The sequence below is a fragment of the Dipteris shenzhenensis genome, chromosome 12 (assembly GCF_047967505.1).
Source record: "Dipteris shenzhenensis isolate YYH24624 ecotype China chromosome 12, Dip_SZ_1.0, whole genome shotgun sequence".
In the NCBI taxonomy this organism is placed as follows: domain Eukaryota; kingdom Viridiplantae; phylum Streptophyta; class Polypodiopsida; order Gleicheniales; family Dipteridaceae; genus Dipteris; species Dipteris shenzhenensis.
In genome coordinates this window covers 42,152,560-42,170,560 of record NC_141607.1, presented here as the reverse complement: position 1 = coordinate 42,170,560, position 18,001 = coordinate 42,152,560, and the positions used below count along the sequence as shown (strand labels likewise).

At 44.3% G+C, this 18,001-nt stretch overlaps 1 protein-coding gene across 4 annotated transcripts; it reads right to left on the bottom strand.

Moving 5' to 3' along the window:
• Nucleotides 1-273: 273 nt before the first annotated feature.
• STN1 (Nucleic acid-binding, OB-fold-like protein) lies at nucleotides 274-17,374 on the bottom strand. 4 transcript variants are annotated; one of them, XM_087382981.1, is made up of 3 exons: nucleotides 17,360-17,374; nucleotides 868-1,287; nucleotides 274-673 (listed from the first exon to the last, which is right to left on the bottom strand). In XM_087382981.1, exons 2-3 carry the CDS (start codon nucleotides 1,249-1,251, stop codon nucleotides 575-577), a joined length of 483 nt encoding a protein of 160 aa, XP_087239107.1. In that variant the 5' UTR covers nucleotides 1,252-1,287; nucleotides 17,360-17,374; the 3' UTR covers nucleotides 274-574. The 4 variants fall into 4 exon arrangements, with proteins under 4 accessions (XP_087239107.1, XP_087239108.1, XP_087239106.1 ...); XM_087382982.1 differs by lacking the exon at nucleotides 17,360-17,374 and having other exon boundaries at nucleotides 764-1,289; XM_087382980.1 differs by lacking the exon at nucleotides 17,360-17,374 and having other exon boundaries at nucleotides 868-1,289.
• Between the last annotated feature and the right edge of the window lie 627 nt (nucleotides 17,375-18,001).

The window sequence follows — 18,001 nt, the reverse complement described above, 5'->3', positions numbered from 1 at the left end:
CTATTTCATGAGTAAAGCTAACGGTTTACCTCTTCCATACACATGGTATTAAAAAGACTTCATGCTACATCACATTGGGCTTTGATTAGATGCAATATTATTGCAACCCAATACATGATGGCGTTAGAGATTAACCTAGGAAAGATCTTGCTTGCTGAGCCAAGCCCAGAACAAAATATGCGATGGAAGATATAATAAAACCTCAAGATCTCACACTAATCTAAATCCTACACAATGTGTGCACACAAAATGAATTTAACAATGCACAGCATTTATTCTTGGAGCACAGTTGAAGAATGCCTTAACTTGCAAGCTTGAGTGAGGTGAGGAACACTTTGGAAGATGCTGTCCTATCTAGCCGTTGAAATTTAAAAATCTGACCGAATGTTACAAAAGTTTTCATCACGAGAATCGTGTAGGCAGCTACAAATCTCTGACAATAAACGATACGAAGACCTCCGTAATATCGACTAAACCTATCTTGCGAGAATAAAAACATAAACTGAAGGGATGCCTTTGGAGTCACGTACTCCCCCATGTGGCAGTTTGAGCGACATAACGCTCACATGTGAGGTCAGCTTGGCAACGCACGGAAGCCAGAGGCGGGAAGTAGAGGCCAGATGTGAATAAGGAGGTTAGCTTTCGCAGAGCCCACGCAAAGCCGCACTTGTACCTGCATTGTGAAGATATATTCGTCAATCGTTGCATCGATCGCTCTCGACTCTTCAGTACCCTTTGAACCAGAGAAAGGGAAGATAAAGACCCTGGAGGTTGTCCCCGTTGTCAGGAAGAGGGATCGTAGTACTTCGACGCCAGACGCATGCACTGGACCCAATGCAAAACCTCCGCATTGGCATCGATTTCTACCTGTAAAGACGAAACGGTGACCTGAATCTGGTTGTTGAAGGAGGTGACGCGGCCCTGCACTCGGAGCAGGCTCCCGAGCTTCACGCGGTGGGCTTCGTCGAGAGCGATTTCAGCGCGGGCTTCGACTTCGACAGTCTGGGCAAAGCGGGGCGAAGAGAAGTGGTTAAGCCAGAGGATGCAAGGCACACAACCAGTACCATCGTCGAGGAGGAAGCGGAGGAAATGGTCCTTAGGGAGGACGGAGACGATGATGCCGAGGATTTCGACGCGGGAAACGGGGCGTCCTCCTGTTCGGGTGAAGGTACTGGGGCGACGGAGAGGTTGCGTAAGAGACAGGAAATCAAAGGCAAGAAGATGAAGATGGTGCTGCTCATCTCCTCTCATCTCATCTCCCACAAAATTACTTCAACCTAGACGTCTCTACACACTTTTTATTTTGTGGGAAAGGACGTCTCTACACACACCCTACAACACAATGTTGCTAGGTATGCTTATGACCACTCTCGAGTTTTAGCGTGCTGCTCTAGAGGCCTCCGGTCGAAGGCACGTCTCGCTTGCTCGCATCCTCGTATCTTCTCCACTCTCTGCGTTTCTGGCACCTAATACATATGCTGGGACGAAAGAGTTCTCCATGAGATGTTTGGTGGGTGTAAGTGCCTCGCATAGCAAAGCCGGTTCTCAAAACAAAACGACAAATGATGCTCTTTTCTCCTCTCATCTCCCAATTCTTAAAACTAGACACCTATTAGTTTGAAACAGTTTTAGGAAAGTAGCTAGAGAGGCCTCTAGCTTGGCCAGGAGCTCTCAAGTCCACCTATGCCAGAAAGAAATTAAACCTGCTATTCAAGCCGACTAGACATACGTAGGTAAGCAGAGACCCCTTGCCCAAGGAGATGGGTAGGCAATTTCTTAAGAGAAATCATTCACTGCAAATGTGCCTGGTGGGACTTGAACCTAGTGCTGCTTTGACTGTAGGCATGAACGCCATCGCTCAAATACTAGTGGTGTGTATCGATTGCTGCACGCCATAAGGAAAAAATTTAAGGCTTGGGCGAGCAAGGGCTTGGTGTGTAAACAACCTAAATTTGAAAGAGTTTTAAGAGTTTTAAAAGGAGTTTGACAAGGATTTAGCAAAAAAGATTGTGTTGAGAGCAATGGTATCATCTGGGTATAGCTTCTAAAAACTAGTAAGAGACCCACATAGGCAGAACATAATTGTGCCTAATGGCAAGTGGTAAAGGATGTTGAAAGTATCACTGTTGGCTTGTTAACCTAGCATCAAGGCTCTTAAGTGTGATCGAAGTGGCCTTCGGTTCAATCCTTGAAAGCATACATATGTGGCAATTTAAACTTTGGTGGATGGCATGTAGCCATGTATAGCTAAATTGCCACATGGCAGTCATGTATTTATTTGCCTCTCCAAGCAACTTGCAACTTCTTCAGTTTTTTTAAACCTCATTTTTTGGAGCTTTACGAAGGTGACACATGTAGAGCCAGAACATCGAAGTTCTAGGGTGCGTATGGTTTTATTTGTGATTCTTGATGGAGAGTATAGGCAGGAGGAGATGCAAAGAGTAAAAAAAGTAGGAGACAATATAGAATTTTGGTAGGTTATTGATGTAGAATAACCCTAGCAAATGGCAAGACTCTATGCAAGCTATGTGATGATCACATGGCATTGGAAGCGTGCAAAACAAAAACCAGAGATGATAGATTAAGTGATCGTGCAACAAATGGTAGGACTTGGATAGCAAGAGAAGCAAGGGAAATGATACTAGCAAGAAGATGAATTGCACATGATTGTAATGAAAGCCTTTTTTTAGGTGAAAGGTTGATGAGCTTTAGTCTTGTGCTATGGCTATAGAGGCTTATTTCTTAGTTATGGTGGTTGAAGAGCCTACCTTTTAGTGAGGGCACTAGATCCTAGTCCAAGTTCTTACTCACCTCCTCTATTCACCTCCTCTCCCATTTCAATTACTTCATCTCTCTTGCTGCCACCCTTTATCCGCAATTTACCTAACCTCTCTCCCATATCAGGTATTTCATCTCCCCTCCCCCCCTTTCTTCTCCCTGCTCTCTGCTCCCTTCTCCGTGCTCTCTCTCTCCCTCTGCTCCACCTTCCCCTCCAAGCTCTGCCCCTATTATCTGCTCCCTCCTCTCCTCCTTCCTCTCTTGCTTCCTCTCCTCCACCTTCCTCTCCTCTGCCTTCCTCTCCACCCTCCCCTCTCCTCTCCTTGCCCCTCAAAGCTCCCTTCTCCCTCCCCCTCAGCCCTCTCCCCTCTGCTCAACGCTCCTCTCTCCCCCACTCTCCCTCTCTCCATCTCATGCCCCCCCCTTTCTCCCTCATATACCTACATCGAGGATGGTTACAAAGCTTCTTGAATCAAGCTGGCCCACCGATAGCTTTATTAAACAACGTACAGCGCGATTAATCACCTCTCAGCTCGCAAGCTAATTCGCAGCTTGATTAACCCCCCGGTCCTTGAAACAAATTAATTAATAGGCCCTAAAATCAATGTGGGGGTACCTATAGTGAGGGCACTAGATCCTAGTCAAAGTTCTTAATCTTTGATTATGATGATGATGTCATTAATGTAGGAACAATTAAGACAATCTTTCTAAAAATGATTAATATCTAAGAAATATGTTGGAATCTAGATGTCACCTTACCAAGAATCCCTTTAGTGAATTTGAATGACCTTAAAATTTGGGATTTCGTTAGATGGTCCATCCCCTAAGGACCCTCCCACATCTAAGCCCCATATGAGGAAGACATGGGATGACCAACAACATAGGACGGGGTGAGAGACAAGCCACGAGGGTAGGAGAAAATGCCACCACATGGGCAAATCTAGAGAAGAAAGTGTGAGTCCACATAGGTAGCTGATAGGCTATAAGTTGGCTAAGGTCACCTGCCATATTTTCAGTAAATGGTTGAGGACATATTTTTTATGTTTTTATTTCCATTTAGGAGCATGCATTATATTTAATTTCCTATGTTAGAGTGGTATCTACTATGGTCAAAGTTATCTATTATGGCCAAAATTACCTTTTTTGAAAAACTTTGAAGGATGTTCAAACCTCTCTATAACACATCCCCTATTCTCCAAACTTGTGGAATCTTTTAGCACTTTTGAACTAGATTGGTCAAATAATATTCCTCTCTATCTTGATGTTGTAAGGTTAACTGTCTTAGGGGAAGCTCTTGAGAGACTATGAAGTTATTCTTGCAAGTTGCAAGTAGATAATTTACTTTGACATAAGGGTAGCTCTAATCAATGAAGTAGTTCTACACATGGGTCAAAGGCTTATGAGATAATCTTACAACATTGCTAGTAGAAATTATGTTGTTGCATCATGGCCAAAATAAATAAGTAAGTGAAACTATTTTCAAGACAACTATTTTTTTCAAAAAAAGGCACAACGTGACATTAGGTACCTTGATTTTATTGGATGATCACAAAACCGTGGACGAGTGTAAAACCAATGGGCATGAGTCTCATGCAATAGGTCTATGCTACTCCCAAATTTTGCCGTCTCTCATATGGGTGAAGGTACATTGCGGAATCACAACTATCGAGATACATATTCAAAGTAACTTGTTACCTACATTATGTGATTCTCTCATGTTGTACATCACTATTTAGAGTATCCATATAGGGGCAATATGTGCACGTAATGTGATTCTTAACCATGAGGCCAAGACCTATGTAGGCATTAAAAGGAGTTATAATTATAGTTGATCATGTTGGGTAACATCTCAGATGCATATGTTAAGGGAGTTCCCTTTCCCTTTTATTGATGCAGTTTCTACTAGGGTCTCCTTTCTTTACAATTTATTGGTTCCAATCTTAATTTTCTTGAACTTCTTAGCCTTTCTTATAGGTCCAGGGATAGTTGGGGACTAGAGGCAAGAAGGTTTGGAGCAAGTGTGAGAGCACGTATGGAGGTGTAGAGGTGTAGGGGCTAGGCAGGGTTGAGAGGATCCTGTGGCTTCATCGTCTAGGACTACAAAAGGACAATGCAGAGGTAGGTGGGGGCTGAGGGCAACCCCTTAGTCTTGTGGTGGGTGTGGGGCCTGGTAGGCAACCCCATGCTTGCAGTGCGGTGCAGAAGTGGCCCAAAGGGTAGAAGTAGCAACTACATGAGGCTAAACAACTTGACATGTGGTATGACAACACTCGTGACTAGCAAGTTCAATCTGTAGGGCTCGAAGTGCACAAATGGGAGACTAGGGGGGGGCTGGGAGACACCCCTAAATCTATGAGAGAGAGAGAGAGAGAGAGAGAGAGAGAGAGAGAGAGAGAGAGAGAGAGAGAGTTCTCACGTGCTCCAACGGAACTTAAAAACAAATTGGAAACGGAAAGCTAAAAGCTAAGACTCAGAAGCCGAAATGTGGCACCATGGTGGCTCTTCGGTGGGCTGCAAGGATATCCTAGATTCACGCTATGAGGACATGGTCTCTTCGATCTTTGGATTCGATGGGCTATGTTAAGGGTGATGCCTCGTCTCTAGCAGTCCCCTCTGAGGAGAGTTGAGATATGTATGTTAAAGATAGTGTAAATTACACTATCCACATAGGGCATAGGGGCAAATCCTAACCCTAACCCTAAGGGGTTCACATGTATATCTTCATGTTCATTGTCAATACACTTAGTGTACAATTACTATCTTGTGTGCACTCCCCTCTCTCCCTCTCTCATTTCTGCTATCATGGTATGAGAGCCGATGGTGCTCCCACTCCCTTCATGAATGTCAAGTCCTCCTTGTGAGGCATCTTCTATTGAGAGTTTTCGTTAGAGAGAGCGTAAGCCCTTGTTTTCCTGTCAAGGCATGCAAGCCCTTGCTCAGTCAAAGCGTAAGCCCTCCGTCTAAGGCATCTTGATCATCTCCTCTACTTCATCTTGTAGAGCTCCTTTCACCCTTTGATTTGCTACAGAAAGCTTAGGATTCCGCTTGCTAGAGCTTTAGATATCTCATCTTGAGTGATTATGTTCATTCTTGAGTGAGTTTTATGTGACTTTGTAAGGTTTAATGAGAGGTGTAAGGGTTCTTGAAAGAGAGAGGTTTTTGAAGCCTCTTTCAACCTCGAAAAATTGCTCTAGCTGCATTTGCATTTGAGCCTTCAAAGATAAGGAGTTGGAGGTTAGCCACCAAAAAAAGGCTTCAAAGTCTTCATCTCTACAAAGACAAAGATCTTAGGCCTCCAGGGACAGCAACAACTAAAGCAATCCGACACCATAGCCAACCAACTAAGGTGGCCTTCCATAGCCATGCAGCTTCATCAACGGAGTCTCCACTAGGCGACCTCACTACGACCTTCATCAACAAATAGCATTGACCACTGCCTCCAACGACCACCAACGAGTCACAACACAAGCCACAGCTCCCATGCAACCGATGCCCCTTCAAAAGGCTTGCAAGTACTCTTGACTCTAGAGTTGAGATCGTTTCAAAGGCTACCCATGGAGCCTAGCAGTAGTGGAGCACTCAACTAGCCTCCCATGCAATAATGGACTCTACGAGCACCGTAACTCCAAACTGAAGCTTCAACTATGTCCACCACATAGCTAGCCAACTTGAAGCTCAGCCCCTACAACTCAAGGCAATGCCCTTGACTTCGACCTGGATGCCCATGCAAAGAAGCCTACCAGCCAACTCTCTAGCAAATTCCACCTTCAATAGAGCTGCTTCCAACAACAAGAACACAACGAGCTCCCTCAGCCAAAAGGCACACCTTAGCAAAACGGACCTTCTCCAACACAACATTGGCCTCTGCAAGTAGCCACTCCCAATGGACTACTCCCTCAAGGCTCATAGCAGCACTCACGGGCAACTCTCCAGCAGTCGCAATGGTCGGCAATCACACCTCAATAACTAGCGCCTCCATCTATACGATTCACCACAGCAAGCAACGACTCAGCCTCGCCTTACTTCACAGCTTGAATTAGCTCTCAACAAACCTAGATGGAATCTTAGAGATTCCGTAAGAATCTCTGAGATTTCAACCTTATCTCCATTGTACATGTGGAACTTTCCAAGCCCAACCAACTTTGGCTTGGTCACCATTCATCCACGCGGCGTATCAGCCACATCAGCAGAGCCCTGCCTTATTTGCCATGTCACTCGAGTTTGGTTAACTAAGGTTAGGTCAACTTGACCATGGGTTAGACACGTCAGCAACCCTGGGTGCCACATCATCACCTCGGACCATCAGTAATGTAGGCATTCCTAGTCAGCAAATTGCTTAGTCACCCTGGCCACCTCCTCAGTAGCTGCCACATCAGCATCAACCTACTAAGTTAGCATCATAACAAAGTGCCTCTTAGGCACAGTTCTCCACACAAGCACACTGTAGATGACCTGTCTTTCCACATCATCATTTTTGGGGCCTTGGGACCAAAGTTTGTCCTATCCTTCTGGGGGCTATATCTTTTGATCTAGAGGGAATTTCGTTGAGTTGTAAAAAGCAAAAATAATCACCAGCTCATGATATACACACTGAGCACCTCAGATCTGCCATCTGACATTTCTATAGATCTCCATCTTTGATTCCTCATCATCAAAACCACCTCCTGATCCATTGTAGTGCACCCAACACTTAAAATGAGTCAAGATAAAATTCATTTGCTGCATTTTTCGACTCGACATGTAGTCTAGTGTAGACTAGCACTGCCATAAAGGAGATCCAACTCCACCATGCTAAGCAGGCCATTGCCACATTACCCGATTAGTTTCCACCGGCATCAGTCCCATCGGATCTATCATCGGTATTCACTTTCACACATCTGACACCAGTTTAGTACACTTGGCATTTGGCAGTTCATCACTTAGTGTGACACTTGGGAATGATCTTCCTCTCGGATTTAGGAGTGTTGCATTCTTCTTTCATGCACATATGCCACCGATGTAGAGTCACATTTGTTGACTCCTTTTTGGCATTAGTTCCTGCACATACACATCAGCCTTGTACAGCCTCTTGGCTACTCCCGACACGCAATTGTCATCATTCTACTATAGGCTTGATCCTTGGCATACAGATTCTCACATGACTTGGTTTTGATAGTTTAGCATAAGCCTCCCAGTGGTAGCTCTTTTACAATGTTCTCATGGGTAGACACTCTTGCCTGGTACATGGGTAAGCCACTTGCACAGAGCAATAGACTGCCTCCATCATGGAGCTATCCACATCACACAGTTTGTGGGGGTTAAAGGTCACTGTGCCTTAACCCCAGTTATGTACAATACTCAAACACATATATAAATGAATGAAAAAAGAAGATTAGGGTGGTTCTGCACCCACCAAAACGTTTCTGGCTCTCTGTCTCTCTCTCTCTTTCTTCCATTCTTGCTTCCGTTGAGAGCACTCTCAACTGGTATCAGAGCCCGGGTGATCTAGCTGAGCATGCGTGAATGCTTGAAGCTCAGCAGCTCTGTGGGAGGAAGGAAAAGCTCTGTGGAAAGCTTTGTGGGTGACTTTACTTGCATCCGAGTGTGCAGAGACCTTGAAGGAACCTTTGGAAAAGTCACTTTGGCTTTGCAAAGTGGTTTTGAGAGCCTGTTAAGAGCTTTCAAAGAAAAAGTCGTTTTTTGAGCTTTTCCCTGTTCCGTTCGATGACAGAGACTCCGTATTGACTTGTGGAGGCAACTATTGCTTGCTTTTGGTGTCCACATTACTTCAGGAGCTTGGAAACACCTTCATTCTTGAATCTGAGATCATTTCAGTGGATTTTTGACTCACTGTGTCAATTCCTGCGTTTTTTGCCCGGGTGTTGGAACTCAAGTTTGGAGCAACCATTTGCAGATCTGTCAGTTCCGGTGGACTCAGGAGGTCCCAAAACTTCTATGTTGCTCATCATTCGCACTCCGGTGGAGTTTACAGATAGCTCTGTTTCCAAAAACGTTTTTCAGTCTGTGTGTTGGACCCAGTGATTGAGGCCACGGTTTCCAAAACCGTCTGTCCCATTGCGTTCCGGATGCCCAAAAACCCCTACCTATCAGTTCTTGCGTGATTCGGTGGAGGATTTTCAGAGTTATAAATCTCTGTGTATTTGATTTCGTCTCTCTGTTATGCATTTTTCATACTAAGGTTTTGAAACCTTAGATTTATGCCACATGGCAGTGGATAAGTGTTGACTCCCATTTCTCACTCATCGGTTGAGATTTTGGAGTTCTGGCAGAAGAGAGATATTTGCAGATTTTCTTGCTGAGTTCGATTATGCAATGGCGCCCATGTTTTTTGAAGCATCTCAGGTTCTATTTTCAGTAGCGCTCATTACCGTGGGACTATGATTTCTTGAGCATACCTTATGCAGATCACTCTGGTTGCAGTTTGAGCAGTGTGCGCTCATTCGTGGTATGCATTGGGTTGCAGTGGATGATTTATAGGCCATTTGGATGCATTGCGGTCCTTGTTGGATGCGCTGATAGGCCCAAATTACCTTGTGGGATGCTATTTTTTATGGACGCTTTGCACATGGATGCTATTTTATGCTGAGGGATAGCTTTGAAACATTGCAGGTGATGCACTGATAGTGCTATGCTCTCTTGGATGAGACATTATTGATGCATATGCCAGTGGACAGTGTTTATGCTTGAGTCATTTGGCACTTATTGGCATTTTCTTTTGGGCCAGATTTGCTCATATGGATGCATAGTATATGCACATGAGTCAGATGCATCTTTTGATGCTTTGAGCTTTGAGTTTTGGTGATATTTCACTCTATTGTGACATACACATTTGGGTGCACCTAGTATTTGGTGTGATTCTCTCTTGCAGGCACTAGCATTTGGGATTTTGTTTCATTTGCATCATGGCATCCTCTTCCATGTCTGAAAAGGATTTTTTCAGCATTAAAAAGTTTGATGGGACAAACTTTTCTTTGTGGAAAGAACAAATAAGGGATGTGCTTATTCAAAAGAAGCAGATTAAACCCTTGGCAGGTATTGAAGCTAAGCCTATGGATATGTTTGAGGATGATTGGAATGAGTTGGATGCATTAGCAAAGTCTACTATTAGACTTCATCTTGCAGAGTCAGTTTATTTCACAGTAGTAAATGAGCAGACCACGGAAGATTTGTGGAAGAAACTGTGTGCCACTTATGAAAAGGAAACTGCCTCTAATAAAGTTTACCTCATGAAGAGGTTGTTTGAGCTGCAAATGAAGGAAGGGGTCTCCATTGCTTCTCACTTGAATGAATTCAATATTATTTTCAGCCAGCTTCAGGCTCAAAAAATGAATTTTGATGCGGAGACTAAGGCAATATTTCTCTTATGTTCATTGCCATCCTCATGGGATACCTTCCGTACAGCTGTCAGTAACTCTGCACCTGGTGGAGTACTGAAATTTGATGATGTTATGGGTAGCTTGTTGGCCGAGGAGATTAGACGGAAGTCTATGGATGGCAACAAGCAGGATGCAGCCTTAAATGTGCAAAGGGGCAGATCACAGTTCAGGGGGAAGTCCCAAGAAAGAGGGAAGTCTCGTAGCAAATCCAGGGCACGGAACATTGAGTGTTACCATTGTGGCAAGAAGGGCCATATGAAAAAGGATTGCTACAAGCTGAAAAGAGAGCAAAAGGATAAGAAAAAGAATGCAAATTGGGGTGCAAATCAAAAGGAAGAGAGTCCAAGGGAGGACAAAGGAAAAGTGAAGATCGAGGAGATCAATGCAGTCACACATGATAGTGACAATGATGTTCTCTTCATGTCTACTTTATCTGCAGAGTTGCTTACCACTTCAGATGATGCATATTCCCAGGATTGGATTTTGGATTCTGGTGCTTCATTCCATGTTACTCCCCATAGGGAATGGTTCTCCACTTATGATAGTGGAAAGACAGGTTGTGTGCATCTTGGAAATGACTATGCATGTGACATAGTGGGAGCAGGTGACATAAAGTTTTCTTTTGCAAATGGGTCTGCATTTGTTTTGAAACATGTGAGACATGTGCCTAAGTTGACCAAGAGTCTTATTTCAGTGGGTCAACTAGATGATGCTGGTTTTCACACCACTTTTGGCTTTCAGAGTTGGAAAATTCAAAAGGGCTCTATGCTTTTGGCCAGGGGTGCCAAGTGTGGGACTTTGTATCCCTTACATGTATCAGGAGTATTTGATCATGTTGTTGCAATAACCGAGCAGCCAAGCACTTCTTTGTGGCATTGCAGGTTGGGGCACATGAGCCAGAATGGAATGAAACTCTTATGCCGTTTGGGTTATGTACCGCATTTGAGTTTCTCTGATTTTGAATTTTGTGAGCATTGTCTCTATGGGAAGCAGACTAAATCAGCCCATAAAAGAAGGGGAAAGAAAGAGTTTGAAATGCTTGATTTGGTGCATTCAGACGTATGTGGTCCCATGCCTACACGGTCACTAGGCGGGGCTGAATACTATGTGACATTCATTGATGATGCAACTAGGAAAGTGTGGGCTTATGCTATAGCTCGAAAGAGTGATGTGTTCCAGGTATTTCAGAAATGGCTGGCCTTGGTTGAGAATCAGTCAGGTAGAATGCTTAAATGCCTACGGACTGAAAATGGTGGAGAGTATCTCTCTCATGACTTTCAGCATTTTTGTGATACACGTGGGATTAAGAGGGAGCTCACATCCCCTCGTACTCCAGAGCAAAATCTAGTTGCAGAAAAGATGAACCGTACCATTCAAGAAAGGTTGCAATGCATGCTTTCCAATGCAAGTCTTTCTGGTGGTTTTTGGGCTGAGGCAATGAAGACTGCAGTGCATGTGATCAATAGATCACCTAGTAAGAGTTTGGATGGTGGTATTCCTGAAGAGGCATGGAGTGGCAAGAAGCCCTCTTACTCTCATTTGCGTATATTTGGGTGTGAAGCATATGCACATGTGCCAAAAGAGCTTCGAAAAAAGCTAGATCCTAAGTCTAGGAAATGCATCTTTCTGGGTTATGGTGAAAGTGGAGAGATGGGCTATCGTCTCTGGGATCCAGAAGCAAAGAAGATCATACGCAGCCATGATGCGGTCTTCAATGAGAAGAAGATGCATAAGGCACCCATGAGGGATGTGGAAATGAGGAGAATCACTTTCCAGGATGTGAATCCACCTGCATATGTTGATAGACAGCAAGCTGTCCATGCACCAAATGTGCAAGAAATGGTACAACCAAGTACTCCCACAGGTATACAATCAAGGGTAGATGATGGATCATCTATTGGTGGAAATGATGAGCCAAATGTGGCTGATATGCAAGTGGGACAGCAAGCTGAAATGCCATTGAGAAGATCATCTAGAGTGTCTAGACCGCCTGATAGGTTTGTTCCAGGGGTAGACTATGTGATGCTTACTGATTGCGGGGAGCCTTCTTGCTACAAAGAGGCTATGATGCGTGAGGATCAACACAAGTGGGAGTATGCTATGCAATCAGAGATGAGTTCACTTATGAAGAATAAGACTTGGGACTTGGTTTCTTTGCCACATGGAAAGAAAGCATTGCCATGTAAATGGGTCTACAAAATGAAGGTCACAGGTGATGATGTGCCTAGGTACAAGGCCCGATTGGTTGCTAAAGGGTTCAAGCAAGAGAAGGGTGTGGACTTTGATGAGATATTCTCTCCGGTTGTGAAGATGACCACACTTAGATGCATGCTTGGACTAGTGGCAGTAGAGGATATGGAGCTTATGCAAATGGATGTCAAGACAGCTTTCTTGCATGGGGATTTGCATGAGGAAATTTACATGGTGCAGCCGGAAGGCTTTGAAGAAAAGGGCAAAGAGCATTTAGTTTGCAAGCTGAAGAAGAGTCTCTATGGTCTTAAGCAAGTGCCTAGAGAATGGTATCAGAAGTTTGATGCTTTCATTCGGTCCCAGGGTTTTAGAAGGAGTGAAATTGATCACTGCCTCTACACTAAAAGGGCTAAGGATAATAGCCTAATAATCCTGGCACTATATGTGGATGATATGCTATTGGCTAGCAAGAATACTTATGAGCTAGATGCATTAAAGGCCAAGTTGCATGAGGCCTTTGATATGAAGGATTTGGGACTTGCAGGTCATATTCTTGGTATGCGCATCACGCGTGATCGGAGTAGGAAACTCCTTTGGCTTTCACAAAAAGAGTATGTTACAAAAGTATTGCAGCGTTTCAATATGGAGGGGGGGAAGGCAGTGAGTACTCCATTGCCTCCATATGTGAAACTGAGTCATACAGATAGTCCCAAATCAGATGAGGAAAGGGCCATGATGGCCAAGGTTCCTTATGCATCAGCAGTTGGGAGTCTTATGTATGCTATGATAGCTACTAGACCAGACATTGCATTTGCAGTGGGAGTTGTTAGCCGGTATATGGCTAATCCAGGAAAGAGGCATTGGGAGGCAGTTAAGTGCATCATGAGGTACATGAAGGGTACCAAGGAGATGTGCATTTGCTTTGGTAAAGGAGACATGCGTGTACTTGGGTACACAGATTCAGACTATGCAGGGCATGTGGATAGTAGGAGATCCACTTCCGGTTATGTGTTCACCTTTGCAGGTGGTGCAGTGTCGTGGATGTCTCGTGCACAGAAGTGCATTGCTTTGTCTACCACAGAGGCTGAGTATGTTGCAGCCACAGAGGGTTGCAAGGAGGCTATATGGCTTGATCGGCTAGTGGGAGATTTGGGGATTCATACAGGTGTACCGACATTGCATAGTGATTCCATGAGTGCTATTCAGCTAGCACGGAATCCGGTCTTTCATGCAAAGACCAAACACATTGAGGTCAGGTATCATTTCATCAGGGAGGTACTTGAGGACAAGCGCATAGAGCTTGTCAAGGTTCATACAGATGATAACCCTGTAGATATGCTGACGAAGAGTCTACCTAGTCAGCGGTTTGAGTATTGTCGTGTATTGATGGGCATTGGATAGTATGCTCACTGGTTGTTCTCCCTTAAAGGCACATTGTCCTTTAAGTGGGAGGTTGTGGGGGTTAAAGGTCACTGTGCCTTAACCCCAGTTATGTACAATACTCAAACACATATATAAATGAATGAAAAAAGAAGATTAGGGTGGTTCTGCACCCACCAAAACTTTTCTGGCTCTCTGTCTCTCTCTCTCTTTCTTCCATTCTTGCTTCCGTTGAGAGCACTCTCACAGTTGATGATACACCCGTCATGACTCCTAACGAGATTTGTGAGTTGAAAGAGAACCTTCTTTAACCATTCATTGCCACAGGGTATGTACCAATCTATGATGTAGATGCGAGCCTCATTGGCCTTGACAGATTAGATGCAAATGTAGATACTTCGGATGTTAGCATAGATCAGCTCGTAGTTTCTGATCATGCACATTCCTTGGTAAGCCCTCAGCATGAGGCACACTTCTTGATAAGCCCTCATCACGAGGCACATTCAGCAGTAAGCCCTTAGCATGAAGCATATTTGATGGTAAGTCCTTAGTACGAGGCAGTCTCATCTACATCAGCACAGACTAATCCTAGTGATGTACAACCATCACTATCATGCATGGATTTGACTCCATCTTTTGCCACAGATGCAGATACTCAACAAGAGTTCACTTATGATCATGTAGTTATTTAGAAGGTAAGTCCTCAGTACGAGGCACTCACATCTTTTTCCGCATGTAGAGATACATGCCACGGTGCATTTAGCTGTTCAGGTGATTCCATTCCAACATCCATCTCTGATGCTTTCACCTCTGACATGGAGCATATCATGGACACAGTTTCCACCTTCAGTTTAGATCAAAAGATCAGTCTACATGACATTCTAGCATGAGCTCAGTCATGCCACTTTGCACCCTTGGATCTAGTGATCACCACATCTTTCGATCAGCAGATCATTCCTCAGCCCGAGGATACCTATGCGTTAGTGCAGTCCTGCCCTAGTGCAGTGGACATCATCAGGTACAATCATAGTACAACTTGGGGAGACTTAGTGTTTCAACATGCACATATGGCTGTCATGTATAGTCCATACTTGATGCACATCAGTGGTTGGATCCACGACTTTAGATCGGTCCCTACATGAGCATTCGGCACCTCATATGCCTCAGGGACATCTTATACACTTCCAGTTGTATTTTAGGCTTCTAGGCCTTTATAGTATCAGCTCCCTCTCAATGAGCCTTTGATAGATGCTACATCCCATCTTGATGGATGTTTAGCCATGCACACATCAGCTGACCTTTAGCTCATGACAGTTGAGCATACAGGTTTGACAGACTGCTGTATCTTGTCAGTTTTACGGGCCTCTTTTTCAATAGAGAGTGTATCACACTTGCACCTTCGGCCCCAGATTTTTAGCCCCTAGATCACTCTGTCTACATTGACTATGCAATCTTCTATGACCCTACATCATTTGACAGAGATTATACTTCTACTGCAACATACCTCACACATTGCCTCTCTCAGTTCTTTTGGGCCTCGTACGTCACAACCTGCTAGATCACATCTCCATCGCTACATCAACTAGCCTCACATCTGGATGCCTCTTCCATAGAGCAGCTGCACAGTCCATGATGACTCATGACATGTTCAGCTTTGACATGTTCAGTATGTAGCCATACACAATGTTATTCAAGGAGTCATCTTTTGATCGACCAGTCTTTGATCGAGGTGGACTTGACTTTCTGCATATTTCCTTCCTCTTCCTTTTAGCCTATCTTTTGGATTTTTTCCCCAAAGGGGAAAGATGACCCACAACTTAAGAGGGGGAAATCAATGATATGTACAGGATCTCGTAAGTTATACTCATTGTACATGATTTCGCTACGTAGTCAATGTGCTCACATACTCACATACTACTCTGCTTTCTTATTCAGTTTTGGATGCTATCATATGCACCAAACAAAATACACAAACAGGTCTTGTACATGCACCTCTACTTACCCAGTGCAATTTAAGAGGGGGTGTTATAGTGTAAATTGCATTATCCAGATAGGGCAGATAGGGCATAGAGACAAACCCTAACCTAAGGGGTTCACGTGCATATCTTCCTATTCATTGTCAATGCACTTAGTGTACATGTAGCTATATCGTGTGCACTCCTCTCTCTCTCTCTCTCTCTCTCTCTCTCTCTCTCTCTCTCTCTCTCTCTCTCTCTCTCTCTCACTTCCCTTATCAAGGCATGACCTCAACCGTATGTGCTCTGGTCACTCTCCAGTGTCATGTGTGGTCTCTGTAACCCTTGCTTGGCATCACCTGTAGATCCGCTGCTCGATGGGTATGCGTGCATCTCTACTTGCATCAATCCTTAGCTGATGGGATGAGACTTGCATTTGTTAATGGCAATCCTTAGTGCATGTGAGACTCCTCGGTCCTCAAGGTACTAGGGACTTATGATGAGTCTATCCTCCGATATTCTCAAGAAGTAGTTGTGATAGAATTGGATCTTAGTGGGGAACTCTTGCTCCCCCCCAAGTCTGAGATGTGTGGAGCTGGAGGAGGTCTAACTATATGATACGATTAATCTCATCTCATATCGACTCGGGTGATGCATCCATGTTGTATTGAAAGGGGGGAAGCCGGTCCATTTGAATACCATAGACTAGCAAACCATGTAGATATGCATGCCTACCATAGTGTATTGACCCCTCTCCCTTCTAGACATCTGGATGACTCTATTGCTAGCCTAGTGGGGTAGGGCCCAAACTCTATGGAGGAATGTCACTATCTAAAAAAATGGCATCAACTTGGAGAGATGTCATGGTGAACTCTACCTGTACTATTTGATGAGGGACTGACAGCTTACTTTGAATCATCCTAAACCCCATTGTCACCTGTAGTCACTGAAATCTCCACTCTATCGTTGAAAGATCATTCCCCCATTTCAATCAACCTCACTAGGGTGTCGAAAAGCTAACCCTTTGTCGATGGATCTTGGAAGTGCGCTTGAAGGCATTGTCTCTCTAGTCGGACCAAAGCACCCTATCCACATGTGTCATGCTCTGGCTACAAGAGTCATCATGAAAACTGACCCTGTGAAGACTGCCCCTAGGTATGGGTAGGATTGCACTATCTCCATTGGCTCACCTTGGTAAGTGAAACTATGTCGATGAAGCACTGTGTGAGAGGTGTTGAAGATCATAACCTTGATTTTCCCAAGGCTAACTGTCAGGTCTCTCTCTCTCTCTCTACAAAATACCTTTAGGGTCTCCAGATGTCTGTGCAACCACTCTGTAGTGGATGACACTAGGACTAGGTCATCCGTATGTCATAGGATTTGTATCATCAGGTCAGCCACAATAGTCATCCATGCCACTTTGTGACCCGAGTTCTTTGACATGCATAGATTCTTCAAAGCACCGGCTCATAGGACTTTTACTCTCCTTTGGTGCCATTATTGGTAAATCAGAGATGCAAGCTATCTACGTGATACATAAAATGATAGCATGAAATGACAAGTCTCATGTGATAACTCAGAATCGAGACAAGTCGACAATTTAACTTGAACAAAATACTCTGATATTCAAGCAAAGGAGATCATCTCAAACGGGCTTTTTGATCTTAAAAAAGGTGACACACACACACACACACCACACTAGAGAGTTGGCTCTCATCTATATCTACTCACACACACCATAGGCTACGCACATCGATTGAAGAGACCAAGAACGACTCGTCTTCCCAAGTACATAGGAGCTTGAAGGTTCATGTAAACTGCCTTGTCCACATCTAGTGCATGGAAACTTAATGCCATGTAGCCACCCATGCACAAATGGACCAATTGACCTTTATTCACTTGCATGGACTAGTCACCCTCGATCTACCAGCTGTGGATGTACCAATGGACAATTGCCACGTCCTCATGAGACCGAACAAGGAAGATATGTCCCAATAGGATGGTGTTGAAGGCCTTCCAAAAGTCTACAAAGCAAGCGTAGACTTTTTGACGTCTCGATATTGCCTCCTCAATGAATACTCTCAGGGCAAAGATGTGGTCTAGGGTAGAGTGTTGTCTCCAAAATCCTGCCTACCCTAGCACTTGATGTCCATGAGCCTCTGTGTGGCCATTGATCTCCCTCTCAAGTACTAATCCATAAAGCTTGGCCAAACTGTGTCCAAACATAAGTGTGCGGTAGTTCCTAGTGTCCATCGGGTCCCCTTACAATAGTGGTAGTGCTTGCATTGGGACATATCAGGTGGTGCTTGCATTGGGACATCA